This window comes from Hoplias malabaricus, chromosome 18, assembly GCF_029633855.1.
Source record: "Hoplias malabaricus isolate fHopMal1 chromosome 18, fHopMal1.hap1, whole genome shotgun sequence".
Classification (NCBI taxonomy): Eukaryota; Metazoa; Chordata; class Actinopteri; order Characiformes; family Erythrinidae; genus Hoplias; species Hoplias malabaricus.
The window spans coordinates 21,621,493-21,639,277 of record NC_089817.1 but is presented as its reverse complement, the minus strand read 5'-3'; the positions used below and the strand labels follow the sequence as shown (position 1 = coordinate 21,639,277).

General features: G+C 37.4%; 1 protein-coding gene across 2 annotated transcripts in view; it reads left to right on the top strand.

Annotated features, from left to right (window-relative positions):
• rnft1 (ring finger protein, transmembrane 1) overlaps positions 1–5,552 on the top strand; it is a 14,546-nt gene extending 8,994 nt beyond the window's left edge. For both annotated transcript variants that reach the window (XM_066651116.1, XM_066651115.1), the window contains exons 5-9: positions 644–797; positions 2,012–2,170; positions 2,537–2,602; positions 3,079–3,180; positions 4,662–5,552. In XM_066651116.1, the coding sequence (XP_066507213.1) occupies positions 644–797; positions 2,012–2,170; positions 2,537–2,602; positions 3,079–3,180; positions 4,662–4,796 (616 nt within the window). In that variant the 3' untranslated portion in view covers positions 4,797–5,552. The remainder of the gene's footprint in view (positions 1–643; positions 798–2,011; positions 2,171–2,536; positions 2,603–3,078; positions 3,181–4,661) is intronic.
• The last annotated feature ends 12,233 nt before the right edge of the window (positions 5,553–17,785 follow it).

The following is a 17,785-nucleotide window of genomic DNA, read 5'->3' as shown; positions in this document are numbered from 1 at the left end:
AATTTAAGTAAATTAAAAAAACCAAAAAAAAAAACCTAATCGGTCAAAAATTAATTAATGTTCATGCCCCACGCAGCCCCCTGGCACGATGCACTGGGCAGGTGCCCATGTTTCTTATGAAATCCACCATTGATTATTAACTAACTGTGTTTATTGGATAGGCAAGATACAAAGTTTGACACAATTGAAACAAGATGACCAACATATACACTTTTTAGCAATTTCTTCCAAGAGTGATCTTCGAAGACTGATCTAGAATCAGCATTTATTTCTAAAATATCATCCAAAGGTGATTTTGAGGGAGTGTTATGGGAGCCTGTGAATGCAAAATTTTGTTTGCATAAAACAAAATTCTGAATTTGTAAGAATCTGAAGAAGTATGTTTTACGAGAAGGAAATTGGGTACCAAGCCAATTCCATCTACATAAAGATCCTTTATCCTATTAATATTTATTTATTTATTTGTATTAAAAAAATTAAATAATAGCAACCCTATGCCATTCTACAAACACAGAATCCATCAGTGGAGGAGGAAATAAAGGATTGGCCATAATTGGCAACCACTGACTATTTTAATCTGAAAACAATATTCATTGTTAACCTGTATTCATTCTTACATTCTGTCTGCTTCTCTCACTCATAGCCTCATCCTCATCAAGCCCAGTGCTGCACCCATCGATTTCTGGGAAGTTTTATGGGCTGTTGGTGTCACTGGTTTCATTGTAAAATTTGTCTTCATGGGATTTAAGTGCCTTATTCTTCTTCTCCCCTCCCTTCTCATGGTGTACAGAAGACGGGTAAGACATCCAGCAATGCTTGGGACTTTTTTTTTTATGTGAACTGAGATGTATTAACCCTGTCAAAAATTATAGACGTACCATAAATAGAGGATGTTCTCACTTGCTTATTTTTTATGTAGCAAATAAGAAACTGGCATTTACTGGCATTATCAATCACTCTTTTTCATTTATATAATTTTCCATAGTCTGTTTGTTTTCTGCATTAGACATGCAGTTTGTGAAGTCTGTTTTTTTTTATTTATTTTTTTTTTTTCCATTAAATTGATATCACTATTCACATAAGGTTACTGAAGATCCCATACATTGAAGTCAATCACTGACAATGCATTACTCTCATGATCTCTGGGACCCCTGCAGTTAAGTCATAAAGTCCACAGAGCAGGAAAAAAAAACTCTTTCTCCTAAACATTTTCAATTTAGTTTCTATAAAATTTTAGTCTAAACACATAAAACCAATTCAAACCAACTATGCATTTTCTTTAGAGAAAAGGAAAAAAATCAAATAGCTGTTTGCCATGAACCAAGATGCATTATCGTCCTAAAAATGCTTCATCATATCGAACGCATTTTTATTTGTGCTTTGGGAAAAGAGTACAAAATACCAGTACAAACCTGTGCATTGACTGTTCAGGTAATGATTGCCATCTTTGGTCCTATACTTGACATGCAACAGGAAATTTGATTGTTTTCTTCAGGCAGTACTGAAGAAAATACTCCTTATGACCAGTACCAGACAGATAGTCCAGAGGTCATGTTTCTTTCTTTAAGGAGGTTTTTCTTTACCCTCTATTGTTGTAGTTGACAACTTGATTCTTGGCGCCTTTTTTTAATTAATTTATTTTATTATTATTATTTTTTTTTAAATATATAGCTTTTTCAGGTCTGTAGGCACTACCTTTTATCTACAGACTAATATGAATTTTTAGACTTTACTGAAATTCATTTTAAACATGTAAACTAGAGAGAATCCATATTTCTTCATGTAATTCATCTGGAAAAAAACAGGCCTTTAAATCAGAATTTAAATTGCTTGAGTTATGTTTCATGAAGTCAATGTTCTGCTGTTGAACAAGCATTGCATCTGTGTATTTTTGTTGCTGTTTTTTTTTTCTTGTTGTTTATTTTTGCTCCTAAATTGGGGGGAAAAGGCTGAGTGAGCATCCTCTTTGAGGTAGTATTTTCAACATACTCTCTCTCTCTCATCTTGTTAGGCGCAGTGGTACATGTTTATAGAGGAATTAAGTCAAGTATATCAGGGAATTGCACCTGTGCCTCCTTGGTTTTATTATCTGGTCAGTTCCCAGGAAGTGGATGGCTCTATTGGATTGACCATGGGCATTCTTCTGGCATTGTTATATCTCATTCTTAAGGTAAGAATTAAGAAAATAATTTAAAAAAAGAATGTATCTCCCAAAATATTAAATTTACCGGAGAAGGAAAAACTACTTAATTTTTATTGGAAGTGAATTACAAATAATCTGAATTGGAGTATTTCCATTGGTTCATTCATCATGAGATTTGTGAAGAACAGATGCTATGTTCAAATCATGTAGTAAATTATAAATATCAAAAAATGGAGATTCATGTTTTTAACTGGATGACAATAGAAATGTTTCATTTTCTCTTTTTTTCTCTTGATTGATTTATATTTTTTCATCACACACAAACTGATGATTCATTTATTTTTATGATTAAGTTATTTTCATTTTATTTTATTTTTTTATATTTCATTTTAGATTTTGGGACTTTACAATCAGTGGGAATCCTTGAAGAAAACAGTCCTGGCCTTTCTGAGTTGTGATGTATGAAGGATTTTCACTTTTTGCATTTAAAGGAACACTATGTAAAGTTTTTCTTACCCCAGGATTACAGTTTTAAAAATATTGATGTTTCACTAACCTATGCCTGTGACATGGCTACTCTGGGGTCTGCTGGGCACTGTAGAAAATGCATTATGTAATTTTGGTGTAGAGTTGCGTTTATTTTAGTACTGTGCTGTAAAAATGCATTACACTAGGGGGAGCCCCAGGAGCAAAAACCCCAAATAGTACCTAGGGTTCCTTTAACTAGACCCTACTTTTGTTGCTTTTATTTGATGTTTGCTAGTAACCTGTAAAAATATGGCTATTTTAGATTTTTGTTTTATTCATTTTCTCATCAGCTTTCCACACATTGAAACTATTTAGCATTTTGATATTATGCAATGTACAAAACATAGTCTATATTGTTAGTTATATTTTGAGAGGTGTCATTTACTGTTTTTTGGCTTCCTCTGAAGGTCAGTGGTTGTCCCGCCACCCAGTCCCAGTGCACTGAGGCTGGAGATGTCTGCCCCATCTGTCAGTTAGACTTCAAAATGCCTCGCGTTCTCCTATGTCATGTAAGCCTTAAAATATCTTGACTTTTCAGCAAATATTAACTAATTATGAATTGCCATACAAGCAGTTGTATACAGTGGTTACAGTTTATAATAGGTTATTATGGGGTTTATCATAAGTAAGTAAATAAAAATGCAATATTAGGCAGTCATTTAAGCATAAAATTAAAGTTTTTTTGTTTTTGTTAATTAAATATATATAAATATACCTACTCACTGTTCAATCTCTCAGCTCCAGTGATCAGAATGAAAGGTCATTGTCTGATTCTACAATTACAGACTATTATACATTTGTTGCTTTCCATAATTTATCTCCTTTTCACCCTGTTCTTTAATGGTCAGGACCCCCACAGACCAGGAATGATTAGAGTGGTTGATCATTCTCAAATCATAATTATAGTTTTGCTAGCTTTGTTCCGAATGAGTTAAGTTTATAATTTTATACTGCTTTCCCCTTGGTTTAATTTGTTTTCACACAAATATCCATGTACACCAAAATGTGTCAAAGCCATCCATGTGAGAATTTTCTCACCACTGATTGGTCAGATATGACGGAGGTAATGACAAGAATCTATTTTTCTGATTAGCTGCTAAACTTTAACTAGTTTATGAGTTTACATGTTTCGCTGCGTCCAAAATGTATATCAACCCTGGCTACAGGAGCCGAATAGTACCAACCTGCTGTGTAAACTTTATGGATGGGTCGTGTCTGGTCGAGATCAGATCACATTCTCACCAGAAATCAACAGAGATAGTTTGGGTCCAGACTGAGACAACCACTTCTCGAGGGTTTCTTGGCATGGTGTGCATCTGAGTGTGATTTCTTTTTTTCACACCTGCCCAATCGAACTGGACCAAAGTTGAAAATGAACCAGAATCCAATTTAACTAAATGATGTTAGTGTTAAAACATCCTTAGTGTGTGTTGCATTGGTATGAGTGGACCAGGCAGCAATGCTGATGAAGCTTTTAAACACTTTATTCACTCACTGTCCACTCTGTTAGACACAACTTTAATGTTGGCCCACCTTGTAGATGTAAAGTCAGAGACAGTAGCATATATGTATCAGTGTACACAGCATATTGTTGGACACTAGATATTTTTGGTTGGTCTCAGTCCAACAGTGACACTGAGGGCTCAAGCAGCCCTACTGTCTGATCCTCTTGTATCAGTGCCACCTACGCTAACACAATACCACATCATTGCAGCACTGAAAACGATCCATTACCCAAATCATACCAGCTCAGTGGGGGTCCTGATCATTAAAGAACAAGATATAAGGGAGATACAGTATGCAGAGCATCAGGTGGACTATAGTCTGTAATTGTCTGTAATTGTAGGATTAAACAATGACCTAAGTGATCAGTGGAACCAAGAGAATGAACACTGAGCATAGAAACAAGGAAATTGTCATATTATGGCTGATCTGTGTGTATTATTAAACATCTGGAAAATTTTCATATTTTATTTATTTATTTTGACAGCACATTTTCTGTGAGGAGTGTATTGCACTGTGGTTCAACCAGGAAAAGACCTGTCCACTTTGCCGTACCATCATTTCAGATAAGGTTCACAAATGGAAAGATGGGGCAACCTCACCTTACCTGCAAATATATTGAATTTCATTATCTACACATCTACTGAATGACTGAGATGACTCCTTAATTTATTTGTGAATGAAGCAGAGCAAGGTGTAGCAAAGCTGCAGTATCTGGTCAGACCAGCCACGCAACTCTGAAGATGGTTTAGACTATAACCACTTTTCTGCCTTGCTGGGTACACAGTTTTGAGTATGCAACAGCTTGCACAATACTTGCAGTGTTTTGAAAAATATGTCACGATTTAAGGGCAGTGATTTTAAGCTGTGTTAAGTTGGGAAGGTACCTTCCTGCTTTCTGCATATAACTGCATTTAGGAGTTCTGGGATTTTTTAAAAACTTTATATATGCTGTTTTCTTTACATGACTGCTTTTGGTTTCATAAGCATTTCTGGTTTCTTAATGTATTTGTTTTGTTTTGTTAACTCCAAAGGATATAGTTTTTCTTCCATGGAACACATTTCCAAAGAGATGTATTACATCACAATGATAGAATATCAACTCTGCCAAATAAATGGTGTACCGATTCACCCTAAACTTTATTTGGAACTTAACAATGGATCTACTTTTATGGTGTATCCTTCTGAACAAACAATATTTTTCTGGAAGCTTTAACTTTTATGTAGAAATTTACATAGTTGTGAATGGATTCAAAAAAGAAAAAAAAATTGGAGGAAGGTTGCAATAATGAGTGTTGAAGAATTCATTCATTTTGCTTTGAGGTATCTGCAGTCCTCATCTTTTCTTAAGATGTCATACCCACTGCTTTGTAATAAAATAAGGAAATATAATAGAAAACTTTTTGAAATGTCTTGTATATTTAAATTGTTTACAGTGTATTTACAATTACAATTTATGCATACAACCCTGCAAGCCATCTCTCTAGGATAAGCTAGGCCAAAATAACAAACTGAACCCACTCTGTGTACAAAAAACTAGCTAATCCAACATCAAACAAAGGACAGGCAATTAACCTAACACTCTAACTTAAACAAAACAGGAGAAAAACATGTACCCATAGAAAATGGCGCTTACCCCCATTCGGCACAGACACAATAAACCAACACACTATTTACACACCGTATACACACAGTATATCAAAACTGAGGCAAACGCACAGAACACAGGTAACAATACAATAGTCAGCACACAACTAACAAACCATTTAGCCCAAACAAAGGATCTGTCTATCTGCTCTCTCTCTCTCTCTCTTCTGGACTTTTGCCACCTTATTTTTTTTATTTTTATTTTTTCTCCCCATTCTATGTCTGTAATGGCTTAGTTCAGTCCTGAGCCTACCTGGAATCACTGGGAGCAAGGCAGGAACTCACTCTGGAGGGGGTGCCTGCCCTTCGCAGGGCGACACACACTCACACCTATGAACACTTTAGAGTTTCCAATCCATCTACCAACATGTTTTTTTTTATTATTAATTGGACTGTGGGGGGAAACCCATGCGGACACACCAAACTCCGCACAGTCACCTGGAGTGGGACTTGATCCCACAACTTCCAGGTCCCTAGACCTTTGTGACTGCAACACTACCTGCTGAGCCAACATGCCACCTTTTACTGTCACATATCAACCATAACTACCTCCTTGTTTCTACACTCACTCTCCGTTCTGTCAGCTCCACTCATCATTGCAGTTCTTTGTAGTTCTACAAATATTAGAATCAGCATGTGTTTTGGCACACATACAATGAATTTTGTATTGTTTCCAGTACCTCATAGTGCTCATGACATAGTGAGTGACATTCCACCATAGTACAGTAATCACACATTCCTACCACAGACGTTCATACTTGTAAATCTTAAATTGTGCAGAGCAGGTCTGATTTCCTTGTAAATACTATTCAGTGCTGCAGAGACTCCGAAATGGTGGTGTTTTGATAGTGTGCATTGCATTGGTACGAGTGGATCAGAAACATCAGTGCTGCTCAAGTTTTTAAACACTGTGTCCACTCTTGGACACTCGTTAACATGATGTTCAGTCAGAGACAGTAGCTCATCAGTGGCTGCACTGTTTGTATAGGTCTTTCTCTAGTACTTCATCAGTGGTTACTGGATGCTGCCCACAGGACATTGGATACTTTTGGTTGGCCGAAGTGACAATGGCAAGGATAAGCTCTTGGAGCACTCAGAATGAAACCTTGAGAGGAATGAAATATCCAAAAGGGAACTCTGCTCGACACAATCAGAAAACAAGCAATTAGCAGTATATAAACAGGTGGCATTTTATCAACAGAGGCTACGTCTGCAAAAGTATGTATTAGATTTGACCATGCATACCACTCAACCGTTAGTCAGTATGTGAGTGAGTACTACCTCAAAGCTTTGGACAATCTACAACCACCGTCATACAGACAACTCATGTAAGTGTCCTGTCACTATGACAAAACTCACCTGTGCTGGTTTACAGAGATGCACTCGTTGTGTCTAAAACTGTACCCTAGGCACAACATAGTGAACAATTTGGGGGTTTCGCCATTTCTCGTAGTGTCCAAAAACAGTGGACAAATTTCACTGCACTCAAAAAATCCCACAATGCACCACAATAAGTGTGTAACCCATGTATATTAGTGAATAGTAGATATCCATAATGAAATCTGATAAAAAGTCTGATAAAAAAAAAACACAAGTTCGTGTCCAAAATTGTTCACTACCTTCCTGAATTTTGTTCATTATGAAAATGCACTATAAAGTGAGTAATATAGGGACTAGTGAAAAGGGAGCCATTTTGGATATACTGTTTTAGGAGCAGGACTAACTCAGCTTTACTGTTGAAATAAATATGTGAACGTAATATGTATTTCTTTATGGCTTTTTTTAATTAACACATTGGTATGAATTTAGGACTTGCTAATCAAATTTCTTAAAATTAGAATCACCCATTTCATTGTGTTTAATTCACCAAAAGAAGATATAAATGTATAAAATCACAACATAGGCGTTACAGCACTGAACATTTTTGTTGCTCAGTTAATCCACAGGGTGATAAAAGAGAACCACACGACAGTCATCCTGGAGCACCTCGCTACTGAGGTTGACCCAACTACTGACAAGTTGTATGTCTACTTCTGTCATTAGTGTTCTTGAGTTAATGGACGTTTGGAGAAGATAATTCTTATACTGCCTCAATGGCACTTAATTTTACAGCTTAGTTTTTTTTTACCAAAACCTCTCCATATCATAAAGATCAGTTCCAGTATATGTTTTTATTTTAATTTTTTTTGTTTATCATGTAATAGTATCTAAAGTAGCACTATAAAGACTTGCTTCAGTCATGTCCTTTGTGTTTTTCCACCTACTGCCCTCTATCTGGATTTCGCACATCATCAGAATAACATGACTGAAAACAACATATTCTATATCAGATATAACTCAATAACATATCTGTAAAACCAGTGCATTTTGTTGTTCCTGATCTGTGAATTCAGATGATGTCACTGTTCACGCTGAAATCCACCTGTATTACACGTCAGTTTTATTTTCAAAATTATTTGACTTCAAAAGTTAAGCATTCAAATATATGAAACCAGGTTCAAATTAACTAGGCTTATTTGTGAAAAATTTCACAGTTCTTATATCATTGACTGTCCATCACTTGCATATTACGAAAAAAGGAAAACGTAAAATAAAAGCAAGTTTGTTTACTTTGACAGATTATTTTCAATACAGTTCTTAATTAAAATATTTAATTTAACCAGGCAATCCATAATATATCATTAACAATGGCAGACTATCAACTAATGCTTATCATTTTGAAATTCATGTTGAATTTCTCAGCAAGAAGATGATGTTGATGTTGAATTTCTCAAATTGAAAAGTGAAAAAAATAAGCTACAATTTTGCTTTTTTTTTCTGCTTACCCTATAAAAACAGAAAAAAGGAAAACTACTTTTTGGTATTCTTTGCATTTTCTCTTTTGTGGGCTGTGTAATGGACTGTACAAATTATGCCACTATGCAGGGATTTACACATTTGATTAGCTGGGGCAAATCCCTACAAAATGGGATTAGTAACATGCCCTAAGTGAGTCTCACACATTCACTTCCACTGGTGATAACCTGACTTAGATGTAATATAACTGAACATTATCAGTTTGTAAAAGTAAAAGATGTTACATCTTTAACGTTTCACAAAAGTGAAATATGGAGTTCCACAAGGTTCTGGTTTAGGACCTTTGTTATTCACATTATGCATTATGCCACTGGGCATAGTTATAAGTAAACTGAATATTTGCGAAAACATTTTTCCTATTACAAACCATCACATCCACTTAGATCACAGGATGCTGGCTTTCTACTGTTCGGGTCTAAGGCACAATCTCAGTCTTTAATTACCCTTTCCCTTTAGATATAGGCTGTAGATCCAGGGGTTCACTGACAAAGGGAATTGAGATAAGCTGAGGGGCTTGTGTTGTTGTCCCACTGCTCACACATGATTACTTAGGTCTGTTGACAGTGGAGCGGAGGATGCCCCTGTTGTCACCATGCAGCAGCTCCTGGATATTTGAAGGGACTGATTTAGCACAGAACTTTACTAAAAACCTCAATTACGTACACAGACGTCATGGCTGCTTATACCTGTAGACTAAAAATCTATTGATTTTTATTTGTCTGACCAGAGGAGTATGGGTCCCCCTTTTGTAGGAGGTGCTCAATCACAGAACCAGCAGACATTAGCTAATAGCATTCGACACATGTCCAATGAACTCCTCTGAATGGTCAGAAGGATTCACTTATATATGAAACATGACCACTCCTTACTCTACAGATGCACAAATCTGTTCTGAGCCTCACAGACTCTGATATTTGTTGTAAAACTGAGAAGACAGAGAATTTGTCATGTGGGACCAAAAAAAAAAAAAAAAAAAAAAACTCACCAGCATTTGAGACTCATAGCCACAGATTCTAACAGACTGCTAAAATGCTGCTGCCAGGGTCTTCAATAAACTAGAAAATTTGAACATATCAGCCCAGTTCTGTTATCACTTAATTGGCTGCCTAAATTCCATAATTTAAATTCAGTATTGATTACAATTCTGTTATTAATGTATAAAGCCCTACATGGGCTCGCTGCTGAATACCTTCAAGATGTTATTTCCTATTATGAGCCTCCACGATTACTCAGATCATAGAGTACTGGATTTTTAATAGTTCCCAGAATTCAGAAGGCCTCAGCTGGGGGAAGAGCTTTTTCTTATAAAGCCCCCCAATTCTGGAACGATCGTCCAGAAAATGTTCGGGACTCAGACACAGTCGCAATCTTCAAATCTAGGCTAAAAACTCATTGGTTTAGTTTAGCTTTTGGTAGTTAATGCTCTCCCATAGACAAAGGCAGCAGAAACAGGGGGTCCATGGACACAGGGAAATATAGTAAATTGAGACACTGGTGCTGTCGTCCCTCCTCTTCACACAATCAGGTTTGTTGACGGTGGTGTGGAGGGATGCCAGGGTTTCAGGATGCTCCCGCATCTGTGTCCTTCTGGTTCTCTCCTTTTAGTTAAAATTGTCATAGTCAGATCTGCTGGAGTCATTCGCCACACTCAGAGTAAACGACCGCCAACCTGTCTGGCTGGACATTGATGGATGATTGATTGTTGAGCTCCTGCTCCATGCTTCTGACCAGCTCCCCACCACCAATTGCCTTAGAGCTGGCCACCTTACATTAAAGTAAGTAAATTCATGGACTCCTAACTGTTATTAACAGTAAACTGACGAGAAGAGGATAGGTCCCCCCTTGTAAGCCTTGATTCATCCCAAGGTTTCTTCCTCAGCTCAGAGGGAGCTTTTCCTTGCCACTATCGCCCTTGGCGTGCTCTCCTGGGGGATTTTTACATTCTTTACATATTTCATGTTAAAACTTTTTCTTTACTGGAATTCTGTGAAGCTGCTTTGTGACAATATCAGTTGTAAAAAACGCTTTACAAATAAATTTGATTTAATATTCAGTTGAATGCACTACACAGACAAGAAATTTAATGTTCGGATAAAATGTTTTTTTTTTTTTTTTGCAAATTTTCACTTATTTTGAGGCCTGTAACACATTCCAAAAGAGTTGGGAAAGGGGCAACAAAAGACTGGGAAAGATGAGGAATGCTCAAACACCTGTTTGGAACATTGCACAGGTGAACAGGTTAATTGGAAACAGGTGAGTGTCATGATTGGGTATAAAGGAAGCATCCCCGAAGGGTTCAGTCATTCACAAGCAAGGATGGGGCAAGGTTCACTACTTTATGAACAACTGCGTGAGCAAATCATCCAACAGTTTAAGAACAATGTTTCTTAATGTAAAATTACAAGGAATCTACAGTCCCTAATATCATCAAAAGATTCAGAGACTCTGGAGAAATCTCTGCAAGTAAGTGGCAAGGCCGAAAACCAACATTGAATGCCCGTGACCTTCAATCCTTCAGGAGGCACTGCATTAAAAATCGACATCATTCTTTAACGGATATTACCACATGGGCTCAGGAACATTTCAGAAAACCATTGTCAGTGAACACAGTTTGCCACTCTATCTACAAGGGCAAGTTAAAGCTCTACCATGCAAAATGAAAGCCATATATCAACAACACACAGAAACGCCGCCAGCTTCTCTGGGCCCGAGCTTATCTGATGTCCTGTGGTCTGACGAGTCCACGTTTAAAAAATTTTTTGCGAATCATGGACGTCGTGTCCTCCGGGACAAAGAGGAAAAGGACTATCCGGATTGTTATCAGCACAAAGTTCAAAAGCATCTCTGATGGTATGGGGGTGTGTTAGTGCCCATGGCATGGGTAATTTGCACATCAGTGAAGGCACTATTAATGCTAAATGGTACATAGCTTTTGGAGCAACATATGCTGCCATCTAAGCAATGTCTTTTTAAGGGCCATTCCTGCTTATTCCAGAAAACGTTAACAGACTTTCATACATTTTGATCAATGTAATTAAAAATAAGCAATCACAATGAAGATCAATGAAAAATACACATTTCATGTCTACACTAAAAAAAAACTACAGAAAATTACTCAATTTTAGTTGTACTATTGTAAATTTACAATATGGGACTGAAATTATTTTACTGTAATTTTACATGACCCTTAGTAATAACTAAAATACACAGTATAATCCTGTACATATAGAGCACACTAAATACAGTTGGCAGTAACTTGATGTAACTTTACAGTTACACTGAATTTGCCAGTAAAGTACTATGAATCAAGTATGGCAGTGTAAATTATTTTGCTGTAGTTTTACAGAATATAAAAATCCCAGTAATAATTATACAGAACACAATATTATCCAATATATCTACAATAAACTTAACCACATTTTAATAGCTAAAGAATATAGTAAATGTTCAATTAAGTCATTTTTCTTAAATAAAGTTAGTAAAAACATTTCCAAAACAATTACTACCAACTTTCAAATGAGTTACTTCACAAAAGGTTTTGATTTAACTTTTTTTTTTTAACAACAGCACAGTCAAATTTACAAGTATAAAACAAAAATTTTCTAAAAGAAAGCCTTAAGGCCTTAAAGGAGCAATTTGTTATATTGACACCAAGCTTTTAAAATCGGAACTATAATACAGTTTCAAAACAGTGGAGAGATCTGTCTGCCTCCTTGCCAGAAATGAAGCTTGACCAAGTTGTCAGTTTGAGGAAAAATGAACGAACAAGCAAAAGACAAGTTTAAGAACTTTGAACCATAATAGCTAAGAAGAATGTGCCATAATCAACATATTTACATAAAGTGTTTATCATTTCACTAAAACACGTACCTACGCAACAAAAAGATTAAGAAGTGAACGAGCGGCCGCCATTTCCCTGCATTTACAGGCCTTTTCTGTCCAAACCCACATTAAATACCTTGACTAGACAAGGCTGGTGTTACTTAGCACAATCAAATTTCCTATCCATCATAAATGTTGTTTAGGGGGCAGAACTTTGCTTTAGGAGGCAGAATTTTCTTATTCACAATTTTCTTAGTCAAACATTTCGTTCCACCTTATCTGTCCGTTTACAAGTCTTATTGGTGTTATTCCCCAGCTTATTGAATTCTATGTTCCAACTTAAGAGCCAAAGCTAGTGCTATAGCTTTTGACATTTTTTGAAGCAATTGTTATTCCAGTTTATTCATTTAAATCACACAAACCTTAAACTTTTAGACTAGACAAGGCTTGTGTTATTCCCTTCAGGATTTATAAACAAAACTTGTTTTGAAACACTTCTAAATTCCCATTTTATCAATTCAAAACATACGACCAAGTGTACATCTGGTCAATAAAACATCTAGCTATGAGTGAAATACCTATATTTGCTGTGTATAACCAAGCTTGATTTCACTGTTCTACATTTAAAAAAGCTGAATAGATGAGGCTTTTCAAACAATTCCTTTATTTGTTTAAAAACAAAAACGGCAAAACACACATGAATCTGCATCAATTTCCTTAACAAGAAAAGCAATAATATTTACATCTTTCAATCATGCTGTTATACACATTCTTCATATAAAACACACAAAACACAGTCCTGTCACCTTTCAAATACCTGTTCAGAAGAAAAATAGTTGGGATGCACAGATTGTTTTTATTTTTTGGATCGATACGACAACCAATAATGGGGCCGACATTGATATTAATAACCAATGCATGACCTGCATGGCCTTGTGTGAAAAAGTGTTTGGCCCACTCTTAGCAGCAGCAACTGCAATCAAAAGTTTGCGGTAACTTAAAAATGAATCGTTCACAGCACTGTGGAGGAATTTTGGCCCACTCATCTTTGCAGAATTGTTGTAATTCAGTCACATTGGAGGGTTTTTGAGCACGAACTGCCTTTTTAAGGTCATATCACAATATTTCAATAAGGTTCAGGTCAGGACTTTGACTAGGCCCCTCCAAAGTCTTCACTTTGTTTTTCTACAGACATTCAGAGGTGGGCTTGCTGATGTGTTCTGGGTCCTTGTCCTGCTGCAGAACCCATGTTCATATCAGCTTGAGGTCACGAAGATGTGGCTGGACATTCTCCTTGAGGATTTTTTGGTAGACGGCAGAATTCATGGTTCCATTGATCACAACAAGGCTTCCAGGTCCTGAAGCAGCAAAACAGCCCCAGAACATTACACTACCACCAACATATTTTACTGTAGGTTTTTTTTCTGAAATGCGATGTTACTTTTATGCCAGATATAAAGGGACACACACCTTCCAAAAAGTTCAACTTTTGTCTCGTCAGTCCACAGAGTATTTTCCAAAATTACTCTTGGGGATCATCAAAATGTTTTCTGGCAAATCTGAGACAAGCCTTAATGTTCTTTTTGCTTAGCAGTGGTTTTCATATTGGCACTCTGTCATGCAGGCCGTTTTTACCCAGTCTCCTTTATATGGTGGGGCTATGAACACTGACCTTAACTGAGGCAAGTGAGGCCTGCAGTTCTTTGGATGTTGTTGTAGGATCTTTTGTGACCTCTTGGATCAGTCGTCAATGTGCTTTTGGGGTAACTTTGGTCGACCGGCCACTCCTGGAAAGGATCACCACTGTTCTACGTTTTCGCCATTTGTGGATAATGGCTCTCATTGTGGTTCACTGGAGTCCCAAAACTTTAGAAATGGCTTTTTAACCTCTGCCAGACTGATAGATCTCAATTACTTTCTTTCTCGTTTGTTCCTGAATTTCTTGGATCTTGGCTTGATGTCTAGCTTTTGAGGATCTTTTGGTCCACTTTATCAGGCTGTTCCTGTTTAAATGATTTCTTGATTGAGAACAGGTGTAGCAGTAATCAGGCCTGGGTGTGGCTAGAGAAATCTAACTCAGGTGTGATAAACCACAGTTAAGTTATTTTTCACATAGGGCCATGTAGGTTTGGATTTTTTTTCCCTCCCTTAATAGTAAAAAAAAAACCGTAATTGTGAAATCGTGAAACATTTAAAAGTGACAAACATGCAAAAAATATAAGAAATCATGAATCACACTTTTTCACACCATTATATCAATTATGTATATTACTTCACCATGACCCTGAAATGGATTAAGCAGCAAAGATGATGATGATGATGATGAAGTATATTATTTGTAGTTAATTTATATTTTTATCAAAGATTTACTGCTGGTTCTACATGAATGGTTTCTATAGGGGGGCTAATTAGGGCAGCACCCAGTTTGTTTTGGAGAGAGAGGAAGAGAGCGGTATAAAGCAGCTCCGAGGGAGCAAGTGTATGTATGTATGTATCTTTACACTTATATAGCACCTTTCTAGACACCCAAAGACGCTTTACAATCCACAGTGCTCAGAACACTCAATCCACACACACACTGGTGAGAAGCGGCAGCCAAATGCGCACAACGTACTCTTGACCAGGAACGACCGTCCACCTGGAGGACTGCATCGGGCACTAGGGTTTCACCCAGGACAGAGCGCCAATCCAATGGACTGTGGGAGGAAACCGGAGACCCCGGAAGAAACCCACGCAGACACGGGGAGAACATGGAAACTCCACCCAGATGGGACTTGAACCCAAGATCCCAGCACTGGGAGATAAACATGCTAACCACTAAGCCACCTTGCCGCCCAGTGTTCCGCCCAGTGTTTATAATATTTTTTTTTTTCATTGTGTTTCAGTAATGAATTCGGATGCTGAATGACTCTGTGTTTTATATAAGAAGTGCTCTTACACTGTGGTAGTTGAGAGGGTTTTGGAGCGAGTGTTTATAATCGTTTATCATCATTTGTCAGTAATAAATTGAGATACTGAATGACTCTATAGCTATTGTCATGTGTTTCATATAAGAAGGGCTCCTGCACTGTGTTGGTTGAGAATATTTTTCTGTTGTTTAACCTGCTGCGTGTGTGTTTGTATGTGTTTACACTGCACTAAAAGGCACCAAGTTATTGGTTGTAATATCTGCTAAAATTCCAGTATCTGACCTTTCTGATCTTAATCTATGATCACACACCCTGGACATTTTATGACTAAGTACAGGAAATATCTTACAAATTGCTCCTTTAATACTACATGTGTGAAAATAACACATGTAGGCCAGCCCTGTATATTTTTCACAAAAAGAAACCACTCAAATTCCAGTAGCGTCCTGAGCAGAGTGTAGACATATGGATTAATACTTGGTTGGTTCTTTTTCCTCCCATGTTCCAGCACCAACCCTTGTTCTTCTTCCTGGGTTAATTCCTCCTATAAAGAATTTTTTTAGCAACTCTGAAAAAGTATGGGGCGGCACGGTGGAGCAGCAGGTAGTGTCGCAGTCACACAGCTCCAGGGACCTGGAGGTTGTAGGTTCGGGTCCCGCTCCGGGTGACTGTCTGTGAGGAGTTGGTGTGTTCTCCCCATGTTCGTGTGGGTTTCCTCCCATGGTCCAAAAACACACGTTAGTGTGTGTGTGTTGCCCTGTGAAGGACTGGGACACCCTCCAGGGTATATTCCTGCCTTGTGCCCAATGATTCCAAGTAGGCTCTGGACCCACTGCGACCCTGAACTGGAAAAGCGGTTACAGATAATGAATGAAGGAATGAAAAATTATACAATACAATGGATGGGGTGAGAGAAATAATTTCAGTTTATTATTTTTTCTCTTGCTATTTTGTTATAGCGGGTTGAGCATCTTGCTTGTTCTATGAACAAAAATTAAAAAAATTATAAATTAACTGTACACTGTAGTAACTGTACTGTAGTAAGGTAACCAATATGGCAAAAAATAAAAAATAAATAAATAAAATGAGCGGCACGGTGGCGCAGCAGGTAGTGTCACAGTCACACAGCTCCAGGGACCTGGAGGTTGTGGGTTTGTTTCCCGCTCCAGGTGACTTTGGTAGGTGGATTGGCAACTCAAAAGTGTCCGTAGGTGTGAGTGAATGTGTGTGTCTGTGTTGCCCTGTGAAGGACTGGCGCCCCCTCCAGGGTGTATTCCCCAATGATTCCAGGTAGGCTCTGGACCCACCGCGACCCTGAATTGGATAAGCGGTTACAGATAATGAATGAATGAATAAATAAAATGACAAAACTTACACACAGTTTAGGGTACCTATCAAAAATATTTTATATCCTGAAGTTTGATAGTTGAAATATGCAAAAAGTCCTAGTAATATTTAAATTACCAAAACTATGAGTACAGTAGCTAATTATTCTAATTATTATGCAGTGACTGTCTGTGAAGAGTTTGGTGTGTTCACCCCTTGTCCGCATGGGTTTTCTCCAGTTTCCTTACACGACCTAAAAAACACGTTGATAGGTGGATTGGTGACTCAAAAGTGTCCGTAGGTGTGAGTTTGAGTGAATGTGTGTGTGTGTGTGTCACACTGAAGGATTTGCCCCCCCTCCAAGGTGTATTCCTGCCTTGTGCCCAAAGATTCTGGGTGGGCTCTCGACCCACCACGACCTCTGAACTGGATAAGCGGTTACAGATAATGAAAGATTGAATGCACATATGTTAAAGGAACACTGTGTAGTATTTCTACCTTAAAATTAATGCTTCTATATGATTGTAATGTTCCATGGAGCAGCCGTATTAAAGTTAATACTGGACTGAATTTACACAGTAAAGTGAGCTGAAACAGACATGAGGACACAAGTTGAAGCAGTAAGTATTTGTTGTCCTTTTTCATGTGTTGCTGTGCTAGTTAGTGATAGTTTTGTTGACAGAAGTGTTATAATCAGTTTTTGAGTTATTGAGCAGTGAGCCAGGGATTGCAGCTGATAACTTTTTATTATATATAGCTTTTTAGCACTGAATGTTGATTCTGGTAATAAGTGCTTTACTGTCGGTTGCTGTGGTTATAGTACCACCAAAGTTGCATTTAATTGTTGTATTAACAGGCTCCAGTGTGTATTATTTATATATGTGGGTTTTATCATGTAGTCAACAATATTACTTTCGATTACACACATTCCCCCGGCTCAACATCACAGCTGGAGCACCACATCATGATACGCAATCACTCGATGAGTGAGTGAATAAAGGAGAGAGAGAGAGAGAGAGAGAGAGAGAGAGAGAGAGAGAGACAGATAGAC